This window comes from Nylanderia fulva, unplaced genomic scaffold (genome assembly GCF_048542155.1).
Source record: "Nylanderia fulva isolate GAGA-0341 unplaced genomic scaffold, ASM4854215v1 Scaffold17, whole genome shotgun sequence".
NCBI classification, from domain to species: Eukaryota; Metazoa; Arthropoda; class Insecta; order Hymenoptera; family Formicidae; genus Nylanderia; species Nylanderia fulva.
In genome coordinates, this window is record NW_028189945.1 from 3,280,325 (window position 1) to 3,307,054 (window position 26,730).

Here is a 26,730-nt window from a genome sequence, read left to right on the forward strand (position 1 = left end):
AAAATTTTTTCTATAAAAATTTAAACAGTTTATAACATGTGTCTTTTTATTATTATATGCAAAAGAAGAAATGAAAAGAAAAATTGTATCAATATATTACTAATAATATACTTTCTAATAAAGCTTTCTTGTGAACCTTCTATCTGTAAAGTACAACGGGTAAATGACAAGCAGGCGTTTACCTCAATAAATATAATAAAACATATAACTATATACCAACTGGTTTGTAAAAAATATATTTTTGTTATAAATCAAATAATATTTTTGCAGATTAATGAATCGTACATATTAAATAATATAATATTCAAATATTTAGTAATTTGAATATTATATTATTTATACAAAAATGAAAAAATATAATATGGAAAATATTATAAAGTAATATGCAATTATTACTTACAATTTTTATAATATTTCTTCTTGAACGTTTGCAGTCCCGTAGTCACCTAACAATTGTGCTCGCATAATACCTCTGCGGCTAAAAATAAGTTGCAGATAATCTAATAAAATCAACGATGACCATATGTCGTACTTATTAATCAGCTGATAATGCACATCACTATAGAAACCAACCGCGTTAAAACAAGATAAATTAAAAAAGAATTTTAACTATTAAAAATACTATAAAAATAAATTTTTTATTACAATAATTAATTCATTGTTTCATGAATTATTCATGATTTTTTCTTCATGTTAATTCAAATCTTTATACAAATATTTAAATCTTTGTAAGACTTCTAATAAAAACAAATATGATTATTCTTATTAATCTTATTTTTTTATTAAAATTATCCAATAGAAATCAAAAACAAAAAATAATATGACAAAAATTTTTACTGCACATATGCAAATTTGTTAAACAATTATAAAATATTATTGTGCTATAATATGAAAAAAAAATATAAGGTGTGTCTAATAAATGTTAGGTATACAAGTATATAGATATATATTTAATAGCGTCACGAAATATCAGTTTGAAAAGGGATCAAAGATATGAAGATAGGGACACTAATCAACGATTTGTAATAATGCCCATAAATCACCTAGTGACGGGATTTGGGAATGACTAAAATGACCCGCGTTTTCATATTAAAATTTGTGAACGCTACAGGTCTTGATTTTTATCGTAAACAAGATTGACGCCTACATCGGGAACGAAAAATATGAAGAACACGTGTCGAATGTTTGCGCGGGGATTTTGTTATCGAAGGATATTCATGTATTCTGAGTGTACTGTCAATAATTTCTTCCACCGAAACAAACAGATCTGCCTTCCGATGATGATTACTTGAATCTTCGACTTTTGACATTTGACAGAAATCGCGTGCGAATAGAAGCAGTCATCGCACATGTCATTGGGGGACGATTGTAAATATATTTCTTGTCTATTTGCACAATTCGTGAAAAATGAAAAGGTGAGCAAGAAAAATTCAAGATAACAAAAACGCAAGATAAACTCCATCTTCCATCTATCATCATCAATTTTCTTTCAATAGAATTACATTTTAACAGAGTTTTAAGATGTCTAATTAAAATGCAAGATTAACGTCAATTACTTTATACAATCTATTATATCCTTCTTTCAAAATCTTTATTCAAACTTGCTTCTTTATTAAAACAAATATATAATAATAAAATAATTAAATATACATTCAAAGTGTAAAAAATTGGCTATTATTATTAGTTACTGATGCTTATTTTTTCTGCTGTTAAAAAATTAAGCCGTATTAATTAGACTGATAAATTATTTCACAATATTAACTGATTAGATTGTCGAATAAATTTTTTTGCGTTAAAAAAGATTATTTTACTATTTGTGTTATATTATTTGATTATAATTGCAAGATATTTTTTCAAAATCGATCATCTTGAAAACATTTTTTCAGATACTTCGTTACAGTCTGATAACGAGTGGTATGTAAATCGCAATTACTTTCGTCGTGCGCTGCCGGTTTTTTGCGCTAAATTTCTCTCTATACCGTAAACGCAAGATGGAACGTTTAATATGAGGGGATTACAGCACCGTTTGAACAATTTGCATAATTGTAACGCGCCTAAGCAGCAATTTTCCAGACGCGTCGTGTGTTTACGAACGTTGCACCTTGTATAGTATTATATATCTGACCTGGTACAGATCCACCCTCGATGTATCTCACGATATTATGTTGGAACGTTATTCTTTCAAAGGCATTGCAACGGTTGAATGTTCCATTGTGTACATAAAGGAAAGAAATGCTATTCTTATTCTAGTTTTCTTCCTGTAAACTTGAGAATAAATAAAAAAAATCGTTGCAAATTGCTAATAATTCTCAAAACCATTACATAACAACAAAACAAAGCTACTCGATATTTTAAGTAGATGTACATATTAATGTTAATTATTAGAATTTAGCAGAAATCTGTATAAGAAAGAGAGATGAAGATTATAAACATTTACTTTTCAGAGATATTTATTTCTGCCTGTATTTATTCCCGGTATAAAGCATGTAAAATGTAAAAGTCTAAGATTACGACGAGATGAATAACACCGCAGAAAAACGCTTTACGTAATTTTCTCGTGCATTGAAAACCGAAGGTAAATGAAGTTTAACTACGACAAAATTATCCTGAGAATTTGAATAAAACTACTTTCTCCTTGTGAAACTACGTTATTATATATTTTGCATTATGTGCCGTGCTCTCATAATAAGGCGGGAAAGGAATTAAATGACTGATTGTCACTGATTGTTCACAGAACAAAATGTTTGCCGATGGTTCGAATTAGTCTTTGAATATAAATTATTTCCTCTGCTAATGAATATCATCGGATTTACATGTTTCCTCGAGAGAAATGATTTTTTTACAATTCTATACTGGTCAAATTTTAAGTGGAGACGCATCGCAATTCTCTGTCACGCTTTCTTGCAATGGTCATTAATATTTCGTGTATCTTTCGTTGCTTATCAAGCCGTTACTCTCTTCTGAAAATATAACAAACAGAATAATTATCGAAAGTTGTAAAGAATCACGCTCAAATAATGATGTTTTGTTCTTTTACGAATTCTTTAACAAATAAATTTTAATTTAGAAAAAGTTCAAAATTTAAGAATTTTATAATAATATTTTAATATTCAATATTTTATAATAAAATATATTTAGTATATATTAAACGATTTTTGTGTGTACTTAAACAAAAATGTATTACTATATATCATCCAGAAAAGTGCAATCTGTGTCTGATTTTCATGATACTTTCTAATACATATTTTTTTTGCAATGCTATTCGCGCATCTTTTAAAAAAAGAAAAAAGAACCCTAACCCTTTTTACACTTTGAAAATTCGTAGCGCGATAAAAGGTCGCCGTGAAATCGATATCGTCGCAGACACATGCGATCGGCTGGCGGAAATATTGGAAATTACACGAAAGATTTGTTCCAGAGGCGTGCAGAATCGAAAATCAAATAAAAAAGGGGCGTGTAGGTACACCGATCGTGTTCGTTTGTAAAACGAAACCGTCAAACCCGTAAAAGGGTTCGACTGCGATAAAAGCGATTCGCTCTGATTGGATAATTTATTGGCGAAGGGCAATCAATGAAATTGCGCCAACTGGTTTGTAAAGTATCGTGAAATTTCTGCAAACTAGAGAAGAAACTTTCCCGAATTTTTTCTTATTGCTTTTTATGTTTAGAAATGATATATTTTATTAAAATACAAAAGAAATTTTTATCTTCCCAATTTACTTTATATATAAATAATTAATATGATAATACAATTAGCGATAATATTTATAATATCGAATATTCTATCAATATAAATTCCAACATAAAACAATTAGTTTATACATTGAACTATGATGCGAGGAAAGTTAACGAGCGAATTTATTATAGCCTGTCATGATACTTCATAAATAAACAGAAAGCTGTTACGTGCAAAACACATGGATGTTTTATTCGAAAGTAGTTCCGGAAAGTCGATTTATATACTTTGCAACATTGATCAACTATTATCAAGTTGTAGCAACACTATTTCATTGGAGCGAAATTGATTGAGTAATAATTCAAATATTCAATAATTTGTTTCAAAGATCTATTCATACAATCAGCTGTGTCCTAAACTGTGTAATTTTTCTTCATAATTAGACATGCGTTTTACAAAAAAAAAAAAATTACTTGAAAACATTAGTGTCAGAATGTAAAATAATGTAAAGGATCCACATTGTACGCAGGCGAAAAGTGATAAAATCTAAAATCTATATCTACGTATTACGGAATTATATTTCTTTCTAGCGCCGAGTTATTCAATTATTCACGCCTAGTTCGAGTGAAAACGAAGGCTCACTAGGCCACTTTCCGTTTTTCCTCGAAAGCGTTGCGGCAATATGCGGCAATCCAGCGGGAGCGATTGGTTGGACCGCACGAAATAGCGATCCTCGGGTTCGCGATCGCAATAATTGCGCGAGAAGAATCGCAGTCGTGCCGCTGCAAAAGGTCCTGGTGAGCGACTGGGTGCGCGTGAGAAGTGGGTTATCTAACTGACAACACCCGCGTGCCTCATGTAGATCACGGGAGTTTTCCCATAGTCGTAACAGGATGCTCTCGTAACGAGACGTCTACGAGTCGCTGAACGAGAAAGACAGAGAGAGGGAGAAAGAGATAATTGAATCAAGAGATGATGCTCGCAGACGCGATCTTTCCCATGGAGCTCATGGTTTTACTATCGCGTGTGTAGTTTAGTATCGTACAGACGCGTCTCCCGCGGATGCGAGTTACGTGTCTTCTGGATTCCTCCAGCCTCGCTACAGATTCGCTATTACGTTCGAGAATTTAAAAGATGGAAATTATACTCGCATTATTTTCTTTCATAATACTTTAGTATATATATATGTGTTACTCGTTTAATTATAAAGTATAAGTTATTGGAATCATGCGATGTAACTCAATATTAATAAGCTAATATATATAGGTCGGAATGTAATATTGTGGAAATGAATTTTGTATAACATCGATACTTAAAATTTCTTTTTAATTAGTCACGTTTCTCACGAATGATCAATCTCGTATTCCATTCTAAAAAGACTCTCTAGATCCGGGCTACAAATTGAAATAACTGTGTCCGTTCACCAATAAGCTAAAACGCGAGCGATTGGGGGCTCAGAATCCGGTCCTTAGGCCCGATCTCCGACAGCTCTCTCGAGGATAGATCTTGATCAGCGAGTTGCTCCGGTTATATACATCGAGGGGAAAACAATTTCTGTCCGACTTTATAGATACTCTATCGAAGGTGGAGCCGCGAGTTCGCCGCGGCCTTTGCTAACTGTACAAATCCCCTTCTCGCGCACTTAGCGAGGTCCTCCTCTTACCTGCTTGATTTTCTGCCTTTCTCTCGGTTCCTCTCTCGTCATTCTTATTCCCCGTGATCATGCCACGATTCACGGATACCCCTTTTCCGCGTCCTTTTTATCCCCACCGGCTGTGAAAGAGCGAGGGAGAAAGGAGAAACCGGCGAGAGAACGGAGAGAGATAAAGGCTTGCCGAGCCTTCGGCATTTTAACGTTGCTCTTTTATAGCCTGCACGTCTTAAACACTCGCTTGTAGAGGCCTGGCCTTCTCGACTATCTCTCTCACGAGATGGACGGGAACTCGCGGGAGAGATCTGTTCAGCGGTTTAAGATTGCGAGGCTGCATCGAGACGTGATTTTCGAAACTGGAGTTTAATTGCTAATGTGTTAATACTGAATAATATATAACTTATATCAATCGATAACAATTAATATTTTAATGTAATTAAATAACAAATTAATAATAATACCTCATTATCTTCTGACGATGACTTTAATTTTAAGTGGCAATGTTTCGTTCATTTACCATTATGATTTAAAGTAATGTTCAAAGTTTAAGAGAGATTCCGGAAGGAAATAATTATATCATTTTTGTAGAATGATTCATTGAATGAAAAAATGTTAGTTTCTCTCTTACAAAGGTTTCTCTTTAAAGGAGCAATTATGGATTTAATTATTTTTGCGTTTGTATGATGAAGGCAGAATTAACTTTTTATTTTTGATATACATAAATTTGATTCGGGAAAAGGATTTTTCTCTGATGGTATCTACATTTAGAGATTAATTAGAGAGTTATGTTGAGAGAAAAGGTCACAGCGCTTTCGAGATTACTTTGATCGAAATGCCAAGCAAACTGATGATGTAATTTTGTTCTCATCAACGATTCGATCCTCATTATAGCCTCATTATAACTTACGCTATACCTCATTATTGTCAAATCACATGTCAACCAGATGACTTATTCTAATTTATTACAAACAGCACAAAAATATCCAATAGATAATCCAACCTGTTTATTCATGGAAAATTAAGATAAAATTCATTTTGTATTATTAAAAATTTAATGGAAATATTTATATATTAATATTTATATTATAAACAATTTTTATGGCTATATATGTACATTTAAAAATATATTTAAAAAATAATGTCACTCGGAAGAAAGCTGAATTTTCTCCGATTCTAATTGTAATCATAGAAGAACCATTTCGTAAACTACATAATCTCTTCAAGAATTTTTGTGCTACGTGCTACCCTTTCAAAATTTTTACAAGAAAAATATTAATATTTATATTATAAAAAATTTGTTACGGTTATATATGTATATTCAGATAAATATATTTAAAAAACCAATGTCAATCGGAAGAAAAGGAAACTTTCTCTGATTCTAATTATAATCCTAGAAGAATCGCAAGCCACGCAATCCCTTCAAGATCTTCTGCGCTACCCTTTGCTGACGATTGAAGGTTAAATCGAACGAGGTTAAATCATTCGACACCCCGGGTAACGAAAGAGAAAAAAGATTTGCCCCTCGGGTCGTCGTCGTCCTCGGTCGGACTTAACCGAGTACGGACTATAGACTTTCCTTACTCTGTAGCGCGCGGCTTCTCTCTCTCTCTCTCTCCGTACCTTCTACTCCCGTGGTGGAGGCCACATACCTTCTTAGGATGCAGTGTAGACCTGTCCATTGGCTGGCAGACACCGGTCGGGTCTCTTTTCGGTCCGAGACGACGCCGACGTCCGATGAGACCGAGAGGGTAGAGAGATACGCTCGCGTACGCTCGTCCTTTTAGTTACCTGTCCGCAGGTGCGTCATGCGGATTCGACACGGTTTCGCCGATACGTTTAAGTGAACATACACGGAGAGCAGTGCGCAGGAACATAGGCACGTGCGGTGTCGTGACACGATGAGGTGATAAACTGTGTGTTGTGCCAGCCTGCGGGATCTCGGAGCGACTTTGGAAGGTGAGTTTCGTCAATTATTGGAGAGGCTAATGGGATTGGAGATGGAATCCTTTGGATTTGTTGTTCTCAATGAGCAGATGCTAATTGTCGAAAACGTTGACCCGGATGTTTACTTTTGGCTTGAAGAAACTGTTCAAATAATGAAGGGTCTGTGTTGGATCAGCTCTTGATTTTGAGCTGAAATTGTTGAGCTGAACCGATGTTACTTTAATCTTTGCTTTAATTGTTGAAGAAATATTTATTATCTTCACTATGTCAGAAAAGAAAGAAGATATTTGTAGCTCTTTAGCAGAATTTTTTAAATGTATTCTATATGATTTTCCAGTATCCTTAAATTTATTAGTCCTGCGTATAATAATTATTCTGTTTATTTAAATATCGGAGTTTTTTTTATTTTACAAATTTATTGCATAATAAAAACATGATGTAAGAGAAAAGCAGGAATCAAAATAGGACACGAAATCTGAAGACGACGTAAATCGATGCTCATGCAAATCGAGGAATCGAGGTCGTGGATTGAGGATATATCGCCTCGTTCCGACGACGTTTTCTTGGCGCAACGGTATCATCGTTTTTGTTCGATACCCGTAGAACGGTGGTAGCGCGACCAGATTAGAACCTGTCTAGGAATTATCAAGTTTTCACAGCATTGCGTTTAATTAAAACGATTAACCTCAATCAATAGATTAAAAAGTCTAATTTTTAAGTAAACATCTCATCAACCATGCATCAAAGTAGCATAATGCATATTAATTTATCGATTATTGCGCTTATATTTTTGCACTATCAAATTAGTTTGCACTGTGTTTGAATTTTGAAAATTTGATGGATTGCTAATTATTTTTTAATATTGGTGAAAACAATTGAAAAAGATCTGGCGAAGCTACGTAAGTCTGACCACGAAATCCTGTCGTCTTTTTCGCCATTCCGCGAGGAAACCAGTTCTGACCAGCGAGTTTGCAGCCTGACTAAATTCTGTAGGGACCAATATCAAGTTTATGTAAAGTTGCGTGATTTCCAGCACTTACAAAATGAATTTTGTCGAAATTATTGTAATAATTCACACAAAAGAACAAGGACATTTTTATTTCCGCTAATAATCGTATTAGCGGGAGACTTCTTATTTTTCCGTAATTTTTTCCTGAATCAAAAGCTATAGTTTGTACTGATTATATCTTGAAGAACTCAGAAAACTTCTGTTTTGCTGCAAAATATACTTGATGAAAGTGAAGACCTATAAAAAGATACGCGCGCGCGCGCAGCAGGATATTCCTTTTCTTCGTCATTCATCCTGGCTTCACCTGGTCACGCGGTGTCAAGATTCCAAGTGCGTAACGTAACGGAGACCAGAAGAAGAAGGGTGTAACGGTTTTTTTTCTTCCTCTCTTACTCCTTGCCTCTGTCTCTCTTTCTCTGTCTTTCCTGTGATCTGTCCCACTTCTTTTCCCTTTGTTTTGCTCTTCCCCGTTTCTCGAGAATGGGCCTATTTGAATCTTATTACTTACGTAATTTTAATTATAATTCTTGCATTGTTCATTTCTATGCGAATAAAAAACATGGGAGATCTCCAAAAAATCATGTAATTTTGAAACTGTAAATTAAAGTAATTACTAATTACAATGTACATAAAATTGTGTGCTATTCGTGTAATTTATTGACATATATTCTCTTGAAAAATATTTTATTAAAAAATTATATACATCATCGGAAAAAAATTTTACGGATGAGAAGATGTTTATTCTACGAAAAAGAATGCATCAGATATAAATTAACAAAAATTATTCCAGAGAAATGATTAATACATTACTTGCCATATCTTTATTCGTAGAAACTTGCCTCTTGTAGAATGCTTATTAAAATACCGAAGAAATTTCTCTGTGCTGAATAATCAACTTACAAGAAAATATAAAATGGTTACTAATATCTTCGATAAATAAATTCCTCTGAAAAAGAATACAAATAATTATATTAAATCTGATTTATATTGCTGTTTCTCATAATAAAAAAAATATAAAATAAGAAGCATTATTAACAAAAATTACAAACTAAATAACAATTATTATATTATCTCTACAACGCATTTTTCATAGATATCGATACATATATCGATACATATGGATTTAAATTTCGCAGGCTCAAAAATACATAAGCAACAGGATCGCCATGTATAGTTAATTGTAACATTTGTCTGTTATTAAATTATAGTTATAAAGTCGTGAAAAGGTATAATTAAAAATGTAGAATAATCACGATATATATCACGGTAACCTTTCGCAAGCGTTCATTTTTAAATACTTGATAGTATGCGAACCGCACACATTGGTTTCTACTTCGCTGCACCTCTGCGGTCACAGAGCCATCATTCAATCTCTCGGTATCATTTTATACTTGACTGGCACTAACGGTCATTTCTGTTTAAGGTTCTCTACGTGTTGTAATCTACGATGTGCACTCGGTTATCTCCGTCACGGACTTTTCACACCTCTCAGCTTTACAAATTGCTCCAAATATAGTGTCGGAGAAACCGAGTTTGCTCTGAAATAATAATAGTGCACATCATTCAAAGTCAGAGCTAAATAAAAATCGCGATTACGAAATCTTGATATCCTCGATTATTATGGATCAATCGCATAAGAAGTCTTCAGAATTTTTATCTCAAATAAATGAATATCGCAAACTCTCGATATTTTATCTCATTAAATATTATTTATATTATTTATTTTTTATTAAATTTATATATATTATAAGCATATATTTATTTTATTTTAAGTGTATATAACATATAAATCCAAGTATTAATTCTTTATAGACATTTTGTTCGGAGGCTATTTCATTGTCTGTAAATCTACGTGCATTATTTCTTGCATTCAGCAATTAAGTCTAATTATACACAGGAATCTCGCTTTTAGAGTATGATAATTTCTGGTTTCTACTTTCGTTGCGCATTTAAAGCTAAGTACAATTACCTGATTTTCAATTTTACTCACTTAATCCGAAGATTGTAATCTATCTAAACACGATATGAGGCAATAATCATGAAAGCTAGATGTAATATGTCTTCATAAATATTATGACATCATTCGAATAAAGCTTAAACTATAAAGAATATATAATAGAAAAAATTTCTCAACATAAAAAAGTATCCAGTCATTAAAGATAATTGTCAGGTTCGCAGATCTCTAGGAGCCATATGCGTGCACTTGCAATCATATCGACACTATCATATATTCGTTTGAAGCGCTGCTTTGTTCTATTATATGAATTCGCTGCTGCACGTTGTTTCGCAATCGCATCCTCGCTGCGGAAGGCTGCATTTTGCAGCACATCACGCTTCTTCTCGACCGGTGCATAAATAGGGATTTGCAGTTCGAGAACTGCTTTTAGGATGTACGAGGAGAGGAAGAGGAGTCGAGAGAGTGCCGGCAACCGTAAATTTCCTTCCTCCGGCTCGATTGATAATTACTTCTTCTGGAGACGATCCTTGACGGCGGCCGCGGCCGGCTGAACGCGGAAGTCGAGGTTACTCTGCACGCACGAAGGCGTCGAGGAAATGCAGAGCCATTACCCCACGCTGTATGTCATTGTTGCTCGTGTGCTCGTCATTTCTTCCTGGTGCCTAATGACTTCGTGACGCGCTTATCTGCCTACGCGAATTAATGATTAAACGCGATACTCTGTTGTCTCCTCGCTGCGTGGGAGTATTAATTGAGGAAACGAGCAATTATCATAATCCAAAATAGCAGTTCGCTCTATTAATATTAATCTTGAATTTATTTGCAAATTTAATTAGTTGTTTGTATGGATATTATTTAAAACATTTTTTTAGATATTTTTATGTAAAAAATATATTAAATACATAATTTTTGTGTCATATTATATTTTTATATTATTTCTAGAAAGTTGAAGCTTTTTGTTTCCTAAATTAAAGTTTCTATAGCTAAAGAGAAATAATTTTTCTTGTAACAATTAATTTTCTAGAAAGGTGGATTGCGAAGCAGATAATTTTTTCTTCCATAAAACAGCATGAAAAAATAATGTTCTTCGTGTTTCTCGGTTCGTCGGTCAGATTTCTTTCGGAGTTGTGAGGTGAAAACCTTTTCCACACCTTTTCCGGCATAAATCTATGCAATTCGGTTTAGTCACGTCGTCGTCGAGTCGTTTTCACATATCGAACAGGACGGCTTCAGTGAACACCTGAAATGGAATCTGATTTCTAACGGCTTCTTTCGCTCGAACGTGAAAAACGCATTCTGACGTCGCCACGTTGCATCGGCTAGTTGCAATATCGCGAAGGTTGTCGGAAGTGCATACCGGTTGTGGTTCGCCTGCACGCTGGACTTTTCTCTCTCGCAGAGCGGCTAAAAAGAACGCATTTAAGCGGAGGCTAGAACATCTTCGGACCTTGTTGTATCCTACTCACGCGATTGCCATTTCCGATAAATACTCGTTTGTATGCGAATATTGTAGCTTCCTGAGTAATGGTTCGACGAACTTCGATGCAACATTTCACAGTATTCAACAATTTCTGCTTGAAAAATAAGCTTTTTTCTGCCTTAATTAAGATAGACATGATATCTCTAATTTTATTTTTACTACTTAAATCAAATAAAAAATAGAGTAAAGATGTAATTCTTCATATTTTGATTTATATTTGAATAGTAAATTTAAATTTAATTTCTATTTTATGATTTTTGTGATTGTGTCCGCCCTAAATAAATTTTTACCATCTTTGTATTCGTTTGTTACTTAATTTACAGATTGTTTTCTCCATTATCAGAACTGTTTTCGAATAAACGAAATTTGCAGGTGACGATGTGGACGATTTTGTTGTTACTGATCTCCACGTGGTCTTCGTCATGGAGTCAGGTGATAAACAGGGCGCCCCATTTCGTTCAAGGTGGGGACATGGCCAGGTTGGCCGTGTCAGAGGGCACACCGCCTGGTGCTCCCGTTTACACCCTTCAGGGAGAAGATCCTGAAGAATCTAAATTACATTATTCGATCAGCGGCGAGTATTTTACCGTGAATAGAGAGACCGGTGTTGTAATCCTGAGGAAAGCCTTGGATAGAGAGACACAAGATCTCATCGAAGTCATTATCAGTATAACAGGTAGAACGATATACATATATAACAATCTGTTATTTAATTTATTATTTAATATAATCAACATTCGATATATTTATCTCTCTCTTTTATGACTTTTATAAATATAAATAATTTAAATACAAATAATCTCATAAAGTAAAAGAATTAGAATTGATTAGAGTTAAAAATTAAAATAAGACTTGCATAAACATAAATAATTTTAAAAAATTAATAAGATTTGTTACATGCCTCTACTTATAACGTACAATTAAATGTCTTTAATACTAATTAGATATCTATCTAAATTATTAGAACGGAATTATCAATATCATTGATCTGTAATGAAAGAAAAAATTTAACAATTTTAATCAATTTAGATTTAAATTAGGAAATAAACTTGTCTGTTTCAGACGAAGGTATCGCCGGATCGGAACCCAATACGGTGTCTCTTCGTCGCGAAATAGCGGTGTTGGACGAAAATGACAATCCTCCGGTGTACCATGACCGTCCGTACGCGGCCAGAGTGCCGGAAAGTGCGCACGTGGGTGGCTTGTTGCTTCCTGAGAATACGATCATCATCACGGATCGAGATGGTGGTGTCAATGCCGATGTCCACGTGCAGTGCGTCGCGGCATCGCGCGACGATGACGTCTGCGAGATCTTTGACGTCTCCACGGAGAAGGTACATAATCAATTTTTTATGAACAATAAAAAATTAATTATATAAATATATATTTGAATTTATATCTGTTTTTTTATATTTAAAAATTTTTTTAAAATTTTTTTATCGCAAGGAGAACAATTAAAATGCATCGGTGCATTACTATTGCAATGGCTTTTTTTAGCTCGCCGAGGGAAAATACGACGTGCAGATCACGCTAGCAAAACCGTTAGATTATGAGAGGAGGAACTCATATTTAATTAATCTACTGGCTGTCGACGGAACTAGTGATCCGTCTAAAAGATTGCAGGCTAGAGCGACCGTTGCCGTTGACGTCCTCGATGTTCAGGTAAGTAGGTCTCGATCATCACTGAAATAACCGGTATATAATTGACGGCGGTCTTACATTGGATAATAACGTCGTTTGCGATAAAATTAGCAGGGAATCATCAACTTGTTATTCAATCTCTGCCTGTCAGCACGAATGTTGTCAAGTGAAAATTTAGGTCGCACCTCGCGAATAGCGTTTAGAGCTTATTTAAAGCTCTAAAGTAATGAGTCTTTCAGTTTTATTTCTATGTCATATTTTTGGCACTATTAGATATATTTAATGTTTTGATTTTATATTTTAGTGATTCCTGCTCTTTATTAATTTTTAAATTAAAGAAAAATAAATATGCTAAATTAAATCTATGAATAAAAAAAGGTATGAGAGAAAAAATAAAGTTTAATCCATTTATAATGGCAACAACAATTTTTTCTTTGAATTTTTTATTTATTTAGCAAAATTTTTTGTGCAGGATCAGCCACCAATTTTCCTGAATGCGCCTTATAGCGCGGCGCTTCCGGAGAACACTGCAGCTAGTCACACGGTTCTGATAGTGCGAGCTCGCGACGGTGATACAGGCCAATCTAGGAATCTGCTGTTGACATTGGAAGATGAGGACGCGGGTCACTTCGATCTCGAAATGTCTCGCGAGGGTGATGTAACAGTAGGCAAGCTGGTGACGACCAACATATCTCTCGATCGCGAGGATCCCAGGATCTTACAGAACGGCGGCATTTACACCTTTCAAGTTAAAGCCACCGAACTGATCAACAACGAGATACCAGCTGACACTGCGACATCGATCGTCACGATTGTCGTCACGGACGTGGACGACCTCGTGCCCGTTTTTAACGAGGATTACTTTAGCATCAAGCTCTCCGAGGACATCGGAAAGGACACTCCTCTACCAGGTTATTAAGTTTAAAAATTGTGTCAATCTAATTAACGCGCTAAACGCTTGAAGAAATGTGTCAATATTCTTATGATATTTTTTCATTATCAACTTGTTACCTTTTTTTATTGAAGGCAGAGAAATTTAATGAAAATAAAATTTAAAATCCTTACCATCTTTCTATCTTTCTTTCTTCCACGATTCAAGAAGATCTTTTGTTTGACAACATGGTGATTAAGCAGGTCTGAATATGATTGTGAGCGACGGTGACGTGGGCGACAATGCAAAGTATTTCCTGACGTTGCGAGATGTGCCGAGGTATTCTGGAATCAGCAAAGCATTTACTGTCAGCCCCGAAGAGGCTCAAGGTCGAGTACCAGTAGTGATCAAGGCTAAGGACGTCAATGTTCTCGACTACGACGTTGACGATCCCACGAGAAGGGAACTCGAATTTGATGTCGTCGCTTCTGTAGCTAGCGAAGTGGTCAGCACAATTTTAATTACGATTTTTATAATTAAACATTTTTAGATAGAATTATAAAAATATGTAAATAATTTAATAAATTAATAAAAAATATATTTATTTATTTATTAATAAGATTTTCCACTTTAACTGCAAATAGGTAATTAAGACAATGTTATTCTGTGCAAAATATCTCGCTGATCATTTTGCCGAATACGATTTCTTACAATACATTTTATGCTGCAGGTGGCAACCTCCAGGGTGCACATTCAGCTCTTAGACGCCAACGATCACAGCCCCGAGTTCTCTCAATCGGTCTACAAACTATTAGTTTCGGAAGACGCGGAACCTGGCACTCGTTTTAGTGACATTTACGCGAACGATTATGACAGCAGTTCCTTTGGCGAATTAACGTACACGCTGCGGGGTTTCGGCGCGGACAAATTCAGGACCGATCCGCAGGCAGGTGGGATTTTTGTGGCGAAGAAACTAGATTACGAGACACAAAAATCCTATTCTTTGACGATGGAGGCGAAGGACGGCGGCGGTCGAGTATCCGCTGTCAATATCCTAATCGAGCTCGATGATGTTAACGACAACAAGCCGATGTTCGAACAGCCGGAGTACTCCAGGACGGTTCGCGAAGATGCTACCAGCTTCGACCCGCAAATGTTTGTCCGGGCGACCGACATTGACGGACCGATGCAAGGCAACGGAAGGGTCTTGTACTCGATCAGCCGACACAACAGTATGACAGACGAAGTCTTCAAGGTTTGTTATCAAAGCATTTTTTAATTGATAATTAATAATTTATAAATGTATTTTATATTTAAAACATTTAATAAGAAAATTCTTTATTCAAAGAGTAATATTTAATATAATATTAATTAATATTAAAAATTTAATATTTTTTATTTACTGTTTTTATTTTTAACATAAAATTTACAGATTAATCCAGATTCGGGTGAAGTAACCATGTCGAAACCGGTTCGTTCCGGAGACACCGAAAGGGGCATTTATGAATTAACGATTCATGCGACAGATGTCGGAGCACCGCCGTTGTACTCCGAGGCGAAGCTATTTGTTCGCGTTGGTGTTCCCGGGAATCAGAAACCAATCTTCCGAGGAAATTACAAATCGAATCTACCAGGTCCCAATACTTATCGAGCGAGGCTTTTGGAGAACGCGTCTCCCGGAACGGAAGTCATTCGAGTGGTCGCGAATGATCCCGATGGAAGAGACAACTTGCTGCAATATTACATTGCATCCGGTTCTAAAGATAACTTTGTCATCGATTCCAGGTGTGGTATCAATTTTAATTAGTTAATTCAAGTACTTAGTTTCTCGCTATCTTTTAATTGGCAAGATTCGGTAAAATATATTATACATTGAGATAAAGATTTATTCATTTATGTCATTAGTGAATAGAATTTTTGTTAATTACAGTTCTGGCATTATAACTGTGTCACCTGACGCACGTTTAGATCTGGAGACCGGCGGAGAAAAATACGAGGTCATCGTATATGCCGTTGATTCCGGTACACCTGTCAAGGAAACTGCAACTACCACTGTGACAATGAACATCATCGATGTAAATAATAAACCACCAACGTTCAACGAATCGACATATCTGGTTTATGTTTCAGAACGTGCAAGCATCGGTATGTTACTAATAAATATATTTATTAGACTCAATTTTATATATATATATATATATATATATATATATATATATCTGTTTGTATTAAATAATAGTCGAATTATTTATATCGAAGTCCTCATTAAAATTAAGTGTTTTTAAAAATTGTTTACATATGAAAATAGATTGCACATTAATTAAAAATTTGAGATTCATTTAAAATTTTTTATTGTTTATAACTTATGACGGTTTTGTTGTTTTATAAAAATTTTTTACTGAAGGTGAGTCTGTGTTAAAAGTAGCGGCGACTGATCCAGACACAGATGCAAATTTGGAATATTCTATAGTGGAACCGATAAGAGCTGTCGATAAGACCGGCGTAGCCTTGAAGAGCACAATTTCTTACGATTACAAAACAGCATTTCGTATAAATTCTACCACCGGTTTGATAACTGTTAACCGGATGTTGGATTATCAAGTAGCCGCTGTTGTAATTTTAACGGTGCAGGTGCGGGATTTAAATGCCGTCGTCGATAAAGATAAACAAGAGGCAAAGGTGGAGGCGACCATCTACATTCAAGCTTACAGCGACGACAATCCAACATTCACGAATCCTGGATGGTCGGCGAACAATCCGACGATAAAGATCACAGTTCCGGAGGAGCAACCCCTGGGCACAACGTTGTTGATGTTATCGGCAAAAGAGCCGACGACCGGATATCCGGTTCAGAGGTTCGAATTAGTAAGAGAGAACGATGACGAAAGTTACGTCAATGTGGGTGTTCAGAGTGGCAACGTTGTGCTGAGCAAGAGGCTGGATTACGAAGGATTAAATCAGAAGGTGAGAAATATAATCTTGACAATATTATTTTATTAAATAGAGAAACTGTGGAAACTGTTGAAAAATTTTTTGCAATTAAAATTTTGAAAATAGAATTGAAATAATAATTATTAAAATAAATTACTAATAAAATTAAGATAAAAATTTTAATTTAATTTCCAGTTTATTCGCTTCAAAGTGCGAGCACTCGCTAGAGATTATGATATAACGCGAAAGATGTCGGAGGCCAACGTGATTGTTGATATACAGGATACTAATGATAACAGTCCAATTTTCGGTCAGAAGGATTATAAGATTTCTATTTTGGAATCGATGAAACCTTCGATGATCGTGCTGAATGTCAAAGCGACGGATATGGATAGTTCTAACACCGAGCAGGAAATTCAAAGAGGATACGGTGAAGTCAGATACTCCCTGACTGGTGAAAATGCTAATCTTTTCGAGGTGGATCCTATAACGGGTAACATTCAGGTAAAAATCTTTCAATTATCTTTAATAATTTTTTATATATTATCTATTATAATCAATTCAATAATCTTGTAATTATCTTCAATAATTTTTTAATTAAAATTCTTTATACATAAAACATTCAAAGGCGATAATATTCAATTAATATATCTTATTTTTTAAAAATATTTGAATCTAAAAATTAACATATTTAAGATTTAAAAAATCGGAAACATTTTTCGAAGGTGCCTTAATTTATTAAATATCTTTTAGATGTCTCTTAGTTCTTATATTTTTTACCGAAATTTACAGATCGCCACGAACACGACCCTCGATAGAGAGAGACAATCAGTACTGCGTTTTTACGTTGTGGCTTCGGATATGCCACAAGGTGGAGCCGAGCAACGAAGCAGTCGAGCTTTGGTGACGATCGATGTTCTCGATGTGAATGATAATGCTCCTAGCTTCGAACAGGAATCGTACACCGCGGTGATACCGGAAAACGCACCGGTGAAAATTAGCGTGGTGAACATCACGGCTACCGATCCGGATGAAGATGAAGGCGGGATAATTTACTTCGAGATCATCGACGAAAGTGAAGCCAATGGTGAGATTAACATCTTTTAATTATGATGAGAATTTAATATTCTTAAAATATATAAAGGATAACATAATGATTATAGAATCATCTTATAAAAAGAACACCTTATATAAAAAAATTACAAGCAAAATTTTTACAACTTAAAAAAAGATAACAAACGAAATATTTATTGCGAATTGCGGTTCTAGGTCTATTTAAAATTAATCACACGTCCGGCGAGATTTACTCGGCCCGAGCATTGACAGGCAAAGGAAGAACCGAACCGTATAATATGCGAGTCCGAGCTCAGGATGGCGGAGATCCGGCTCTGTACTCGGACGTGAGTCTCATCCTGTACATCGGAGACGTGGTAAGCAACGACGGCGTCCCGCTGTTTATCCGACCGACGTTAGAAGAAGTAGCCTATATCGCGGAGAACTCCACGATCGGAAGTCCAGTTTTCCAAGTGGTGGCGTCCGATCCCGACGATCCGAATCTGCCGAACGGCAGGATCACCTTCCGCTTCTTGGAAGACGGCAATTTCGGCAAAGACGCGAGCGCCTTTAGAATCAACAGCGACACCGGGCTGATCAGCACGCGGAAGCTGCTCGATCGAGAGACCAAGGACAGCTATACGCTGATCCTAGTCGCTCAAGATCTCGGCGAGCCGCCGCAACAGGCGACCAGGGTGCTCCTGGTGATCGTTAACGACATCGATGATCACAAGCCACACTTTAAGCGCAATCTCGATAGTCCGCCGATTGAACTAAGCGTTCCGGAAGAGATGCCGGTAGGCACGAAGGTCGGCGTGATCGAGGCGATCGACGAGGACATTGGTGAAAACGGGATGATCGATTACGAGATCGTATATGGAAACGAGGCGAGACTCTTCGTGGTGGAGCGGCTGAAGAACAACTCGGCCGTCATCAAATCGAACGGTCGTCTCGATCGAGAAACCAATGAGTTTCATCTACTGACCGTCAAATGTTTCAAGTACTCTTCCAAGAAGTCGGACGTGGTGCCGAAACCGTACAACAGACAGGATCCTTCTGAGCGGCAAGTTCTTGTCAGAGTACTGGACGTCGATGATAATAAGCCGCGTTTCAAAAAAGACAACGTGACCTTGGGCGTTCGCCTAAATGTGCCCATCGACACCAGTCTCATTACTCTGGAAGCCTATGATGCTGATTCCAGTGCGTTACTCATCAACTATAACATGAGCAAAGTTTCCTTCACGTCCCTGGTTGATCCCGCAATGTCGCAGAAAGAGATACCGTCGCAGTTATCTTTAAACGCGCGCACTGGCGAACTCAGAACGACGGGATCTATGGCGGGATACGCAGACTGGCTTCATGGAGATGATTATGTCAGCCAACAACTCAATGACACCAGGACGCGAGACCAACATCACCGTGCGCATTTTCTTGCTGCGCGATCGCGACATGTTGAAGTTCGTATTTTCGAAACCGCCGGTCGAGGTTAGGAAGACACTTGAAGAGTTCGAGAAGGCGGTCCAGCAGGCTCTCTCGCTACCTATCAGTGTCAACGTTTATGATACGCAGTTTTACTCGAAAGATGACAATTCCCTGGACTTTTCGTCGACCAGCTCGTGCTTTCAGATGGTTGGCAAGGAGTCCTACGACCTGGACGAGATGCGAACGTTACTGATCGACCCAAAGAACCAAGAATTAAAGAAGGTATACAAGGCATATCACGTGGAAAAGGTACAGCATTGCGCTGCTATAGTGGCGCGAGCTGACGCCTCTATGACGCAGATATGGGTCCTGGCAATCGCGGTCCTCGTTGGAATTGCGACAATAATCTCCAGCTGCACGTTGTGCTGCATGCACTCGAAGTAAGTGTTAACAATAAAAAAAGTGAATAGTTTAACAACGCAAGTCTCTAAATTAAAATTACTTTAAGTAATTTTAATAAGTAAAATTACTTTAAGTAAAGTTATTTTATTTTTCGAGAAAAATGCATTCTGCTTTTATTGCTATGTTAGGGATTTTTTATCAATCTAATTTTTTTACAATATTGCAATAACTTATTAACTCTACATATACGTATGTATATATATTGACAGAATAATATTTATAACAGATAGAGAAGCTATATATATAACAGCCTTTAATTTTATCAATAATAACTTATTTTAATTTTTTTATTGCTTTGTGTTCTCTGATCTCTCAGAATAATTTCTCGTCACTTACAACATACCTGGTTGTAAACGCGTTAAGATCGCCTACACACTGTCTTTTGTTATACGTTTTAACATCGTTTAGAAAGGAGGTCACGGAACGAAAATGTCGCAATTTGTGTTCCTCTTTCAGATATAAGAGACAAGTAAAACATGCGCGTTTGCGCGATCAGCCACGACCGCCTCTTAGTTACGTATCTTCCGGACCTGCCATGGTCAGTGCTGGATCTCACACAACTTTGGGTCCAGGAACCATGGTCACCATGGGTCCACATGAGGGCCCGTACGAATGGGGAGCCGACACGACGCTTTATCATCCAAGCACGCTGGGTTCGAGAACGTGAGAGATTCGGAGAGATTTAAATTACATCGACTTTTTCTTAGGTAACATTTTTTTTAATTGTTTGTTAGTAAATTATTTAATAACTAAACAATCAAGTTTATATGCAAGAAACAAATATGAACAATAGAACATTATTTCACAATTAATTCAATAATCAAAATTTTGTTTTGTCGAAAGATATATTGATTAAGATATATGCTTATTAAAATATTTAAATTGGAACTAAAAAGAGGAAATTATCGCTAAGAAAAAATCGATTAAAAATTATCTTAAAAATAGTGGTTCCTAAACTATTTCGCGTGTATGATGCATCGTGTATATGATTTTAGTGACTTTTTGAAGATGACGGTAATGTTCGATGAAAGATGCATTAAAAGATACAAAATTACTAAAGCATTATATAATTTATAAACTAACAGTTAAAAACAACTAGTTAAACAAACAGTTGAACAAGCAAATGAATTGATGGTGCTATATTTGTAATATAAAAATGTAAGTGCGATTTACGATGCAATATAACAAAGTATATGATGTGTAAAATGTGACAATATTATTTATAAGTAATTTTAAGATTACTAACTCGCGAGATTGTATATTTTATACTCAAGCATTATACTTTTGTGGTATAAAAAAACCGCAAGCGGTCTTTCTGTTGTAATATAATACCCTATTTAAGATAAAATAAAATTGTACATTTTATAATATTTATACACTACTTGATAATAAATATGTATACACATTTTTTAAGTTTGCATAATTTAATTTTAACGTGTCCTGATCTAACGTTACTGGATATATCTAAGATCTTATTTCTAAAATAATATAAATGTCGATAATCAAATTATAATTCAAAATTTACAATATAAATATATATATATATATATTACAAAAATATATTTCTCAAACAAGATACAAAAATAATTGCATGGTATATAAAAGTACTTTGAATGATTTAAATGAAACAGAATGACATAAAGTATCTTCATATTTTGTTTCTATAATATTAGAATAGATCATCAAAAATGTCAAAAAATATTCGACAAAGCATTTCGACTCTCAATTCTCTTAATTCTCACATCTAATTCAATTCTAATTCAAGTTCAGCATAGAAGATCGTGAAGTATTAAAATTTTTCGATGGTATCGGCGTTTTTATCCTCGTTGGCCTTCGAACAATCAAGCATCGTTGCATTATCGCAATTTATGAAATTCTTCTCCGTACTCATTATCATTTTTTGCGCGTTTATTTCATATTTCTCCGTGCTGGCATAATCTTCATCTAGACTTATTTTATGATTCGAAAACATGGTGGTATCCCCAACGATACTATCATCGTTATCCGAATAAATGTCTGACTCGGAATTATTTAACACAAGATCTCCATTTTTTTCACGTTTCTCCTCTAGGTTCATCTCATGATATCGCGTTATTGGCATACTGGTCGTTTCCGAGTTTTGACTTTCCTCGAACTTTGATTCCTCGATCGCGGAATGATCAGTCAAATGTTTAGCAATCGATTCCAATGGAGACATTATTTTGTTCGCGAATTGCTGTCGCTCCTGAGTTCCCATGGATTCCGATCTATGAATGATCTCGTGCCTAAAAATTTGCATTAATTGAGCATTTGTTCTTCTTAATTTTTCTATCTTAAACATAAAGCAATAGAAAATAAACAAAACAATTATCAATTTATGACGATTAGAGATGGGACAAATTTAAAGTATCGACTTTTCAAAGTAAACTTAATTAACAAGCGAGTTGAAAAAAAAATGAAATCATTAAGAATCCATACCTGTTGAGTTTACTCTTTTTTCGAGGATATAGATTCAGATGAAATACCATTTGCTGCTTTTCCTCTTCTTCCGATATAGTCGTGGGGCTGGGTATAGCTATAAGAGGAATCGGTTGCGGAGACGATGGGTGAAATTTCGGGCCCCGGGTATACTGAAAGGGTCTTTTATACTCATAATCATCTGCAGATCCTTGCGGTCTCGACCACGATGCCTTCTTATTCTGCTCCATGATATCGGTAATGGGATAAATATCGAGCATCACGCTGAACGGCTTTGGTTTGCGGTTCTTCGCGAAACTATTCGTTGAATAGGAACCGAGGCTTTCGTACTGCGGTTCCATCATGATCGGTTTGTTGTAACTGAACGAGGGTCGAGAGTAGAAAGAATCATAGTAAGGACTGTAACGATGTACTCCAAACGGCGAGAATCTAAAAGAGAATTATTTGATTTAATATTCAAGTTAAATAAATGAACGTTTTATATTAATGAATAATCTGATTTTTCTATTTGTAGAAATATATATTTACGGTGAATTTTATATTATAATATATAATAATATAAATAAATATACATACTAATATTATAATTATATCATAATTATGTTATAGGACAAAAGATAGATTTGACAATTAATTTTTGCAGTTTTTACTATTTCTTTTCACGCATTATAATATATAAATTTCGAAGTTAGTTACAAACCTTACGTTAGATGTGGCTAAGAGATTAACGTCCGCCGGGTGTTTCGGTTTGTACTGATAAAACGGATCGTTAGTATGTGAATAAGGGGTGGTATCTTCATTCTCGAATTTATCGCTATTGGACATCATCTCTCCTATGGCAGGGATCATATCATATTTTTTTGGATTCATGTAGACACCGGTAAACTTGAGGCCGCGCTTTGGCATTTCGGCGTTATTCGTCAAGTACTTTATGATGTCCTGTATGTTTCTAGAGTGTGGGTATCGGTACTGTGACAGCTGCGGATATCTCGGACGTTTGAATGATGCCGGTTGCGGCGTTTTGAACTCCCAGTGAAATGGTATCGGTCGACTCTCCTCCGTGTTCATGTCTTCCAAATTCGGATGTTTATATCTAGCGAAATGACAATATCATGTATAAGATGAAACAATTTTTTGAAAAAATTATCTGAGATGTAAATTCTCGCAACAATATTCTCTTTTGCAACATTTAAACATTGTGATGAAATTACAAGTATATGTCATCAGAAACAACATTATTAATTTCTGTGCAGTTTGAAGAAGTGATTTATTACGCGCGATTGCGTAATGTTATCTAACATTCAAAGTATTACTCGCAAGTAGAAATGTTGATAGCGCATCGCAGTTAATTATTTTCGATAATAATGATGAAAGGAGCGATACGTCCGCGCGAAATGTATTAATTTTCACACAAAGGTCATCAACATCGCGCACAATTCGCCGATCGTCGTTTAAGTCAGAAGTATCTTTGACTTTTGATATTTGTTTCTTTTGATAAATGATGATCGGAGAAATCGAACACGCTACTTAAAATAATCACAGGCGTCGATCACGACGAAGTGTCGCTCACCTTTGTCTCACTCGATAAACGATCGCGTGATTGTCGAACAATTGTTTGGCCTCGGCTTCCTCGTTTTCCCTGGCATCTTCAACAGATTTCAGCACTCTCTTCCGTTGTTTGAAGTTATGCAAATTCTGCGCTCTCATCTCCGGTTCATCCGTCATGCTAGGTTCGTCCATCATTATATCGCTCGTTGCATTTTGTTGCATAATATCATCAAACTTTTCGTCATCCGAACGATCTTCCATGTAAAAGGCGTCCGTTTGATGGACCATAGCTTCGGATAGGATTGTGGAATTTGCAGACTTTCTCGCAAGATTCGGTGACTTTTTGAGAGCATTCTGTAGTATATATATGTGCTTTGTTTCCTGATTGATTTTACTGTTTACCGATGTGGCGGACGTAAAATCGTACGTGAATATCGCCACCTACGATGGTGTTAAAAATAATTTAAATCGAATTACTTGTAACACTAATAACACTTGTAACACTTATAATATTTGACAATATGTAAATATGTAGATATATAGATTATAAAATTTATTAAAACATTTTAAAATACAATTGGATAATAATTTTATGTAAATAAAATAATGATGCTTTTTTATAATATTAGAAAATTTATAGAAAATCGAATAAACATTTAATAAGTTCTATATGATACTTTAGTGAACTAGGAATTGACATTGCGCTACTTTCTAACGAGAGTGCCAACTCTTACTGATAATGAAATCACGATGTCCAACTCGATTTAATCGAGGAAGTGCAACAGCGATGAATTGCGAGATTGCGAACCACAATTAATTAATAAATTCGCGAGCGGTATTTGTCGAGCTTCTGAAGCAACAAAATTGCTAATTAACCCTCTTCCAAAGTAGCGGACGCTACTATTAATTCGTATGCGAAACATAGTTAACGCTCTATATGCGGAGCACGCAGAAATTCTTGCTCGCTTGGTTCGCCATGCATGTAAGGGATACTCAAAGATTCACGGTGAAATTACAATTCCACACACGCCTCCGACATTAATCACCGGAGAAAACGTGCGAAGTGTAATTATGCCTATTGTTTCTGACGCGTGGAAGAAACCAGCGAAAAACTCCACTTTGTTTAATTATCATGTCTTTCTGACGCATACAACAAAATCGTGCAAAATAGGATACGTCATTTTCAGGACATTTTGTCGTATAAGGTCATTGTTCGTGTAACAATGAAATGTGTAGCAAAATGATTAATCATAAAATGTGTACACGGATGAGTAATACTAATTATTGCATTATTTACTCAAGTAAAATGCATTGTTCTATGTTCTTAAGCTTATTGCTAGAAATTTAATGAGACTTTAATAAGCTATTAATGATATATTACAGTATCGACGCGATTCTTTATCGCGTTAGATCATCGTTATTGATTTTCCATAACAAGCATAATTACGAGATAAACGTTATGAGAATAAAGATATACATTATTAAAATATGTAAGAAAATATCTAATTAAATACCCGTTACTTTTTAACTATTTATTGTGAAACTATAATATTTATAATTGACAGAATTTATTACTAAAAATTTAAACTTAGGTAACATATAATTACTTAACAAATTCAGAATAATTGTGTAAATAAGAAATTTAAAATAGCGGTAATTTTTATTGTATATATTTTTATAATACTATAGATAGAGAAAATAATCATAATAAAATTATGGAAACGTTAAAAGAAAATAAACTAAATTATGCATTTCTTATTCTCTTTGATACTTATTCAAATATTTGCAATCAGATTTATCATATATAAATTCAATTAAGTAATTTAATTCTTAAATGATATTATTTAATGACACACTTTTAAATGAATAAATAATATATTAATATATAATATATAATAATATTAATAATTTTATTTTTAATTTATATGTTTTCTTAGGTTTCTTGTGTGTGTACTCTCTCTCTCTCTCTCTCTCTCTCTCTCTCTCTAAAATATTTTCTAACGACATACATACACAAAATAAATAATATAATGTAATTAATTAATATTTGTAATTCGGTTCTCTCACTCACCAGTATCACTGTTACCACCACCATAACTCCAATCGCAAATTTCCTCGCGATCAGGCTGTAACGACTCCTGTTGTATCGATCACTGCGATCAGAATAGAGACCTAGCTCGGACGTACTTATGGCGGATCTCCTGCTGGTTTCAAGCATCGCCTTCTGAGAGATCTGGCGACTAGTGTCCTTTACGATTACACATTAACGATACTGGGCATTCTTAACTAAGCCAGCTTACCGTTGACATGCTCGACGAGGCTCGCTGAGATTCGTCGATTCGTTTCACCTCGTTATTGTCATCGAATAATATCACGAATGATTATTTTGATAAACAAAAAGAAGATCACTCCGTAGCTTGATGATATATAGAGCACGTAAATAGAGTTGCTCTCTCGGTGTTTCTCACGCAACTAACGATCGTGCATTTCTCGGCTGGCAGTTTTCATTAGATTCCATCAGGAGCGTTGGAGATTTCCTTTGTTCGTGGGGGAGGCTCGTTACAGTAAGTAAAAGGCAGGTGGTTATGGGCTACTTACTTCAATGCCAGACTCGAGTGCTGAGACATC

General features: G+C 35.3%; 2 protein-coding genes across 2 annotated transcripts; one reads left to right on the forward strand and one right to left on the reverse strand.

The window, feature by feature from the left end:
* The first annotated feature begins 6,975 nt into the window (after positions 1-6,975).
* Cad74A (cadherin 74A) lies at positions 6,976-21,510 on the forward strand. The gene is given in 15 exon segments (XM_029312109.2): positions 6,976-7,283; positions 12,090-12,393; positions 12,780-13,051; positions 13,215-13,379; positions 13,831-14,269; positions 14,493-14,734; positions 14,960-15,484; positions 15,662-16,014; positions 16,160-16,374; positions 16,634-17,193; positions 17,356-17,664; positions 17,953-18,247; positions 18,430-19,565; positions 19,567-20,075; positions 20,554-21,510. Coding segments are annotated over 14 exon segments (5,529 nt in total). The 5' UTR covers positions 6,976-7,283; positions 12,090-12,095; the 3' UTR covers positions 20,765-21,510.
* A 250-nt stretch (positions 21,511-21,760) lies between these two features.
* On the reverse strand, positions 21,761-26,363 carry LOC114938324 (uncharacterized). The gene is made up of 5 exons (XM_029312216.2): positions 26,174-26,363; positions 24,125-24,543; positions 23,255-23,647; positions 22,555-22,983; positions 21,761-22,361 (listed from the first exon to the last, which is right to left on the reverse strand). Exons 1-5 carry the CDS (start codon positions 26,318-26,320, stop codon positions 21,887-21,889), a joined length of 1,863 nt encoding a protein of 620 aa, XP_029168049.2. The 5' UTR covers positions 26,321-26,363; the 3' UTR covers positions 21,761-21,886.
* Positions 26,364-26,730: the final 367 nt, after the last annotated feature.

Bases quoted from the DNA above. Each gene is read 5' to 3' on its own strand.
- LOC114938324 (XM_029312216.2), bottom strand. From the start codon at position 26,320: ATGCTTGAAACCAGCAGGAGATCCGCCATAAGTACGTCCGAGCTAGGT. The intron at 23,648-24,124 runs GTGAGCGACACT...TCATTTCGCTAG, and splicing joins GTTTATCGAGTGAGACAAAG to ATATAAACATCCGAATTTGG. The intron at 22,984-23,254 runs GTTTGTAACTAA...ATTCTCTTTTAG, and splicing joins TTAGCCACATCTAACGTAAG to ATTCTCGCCGTTTGGAGTAC.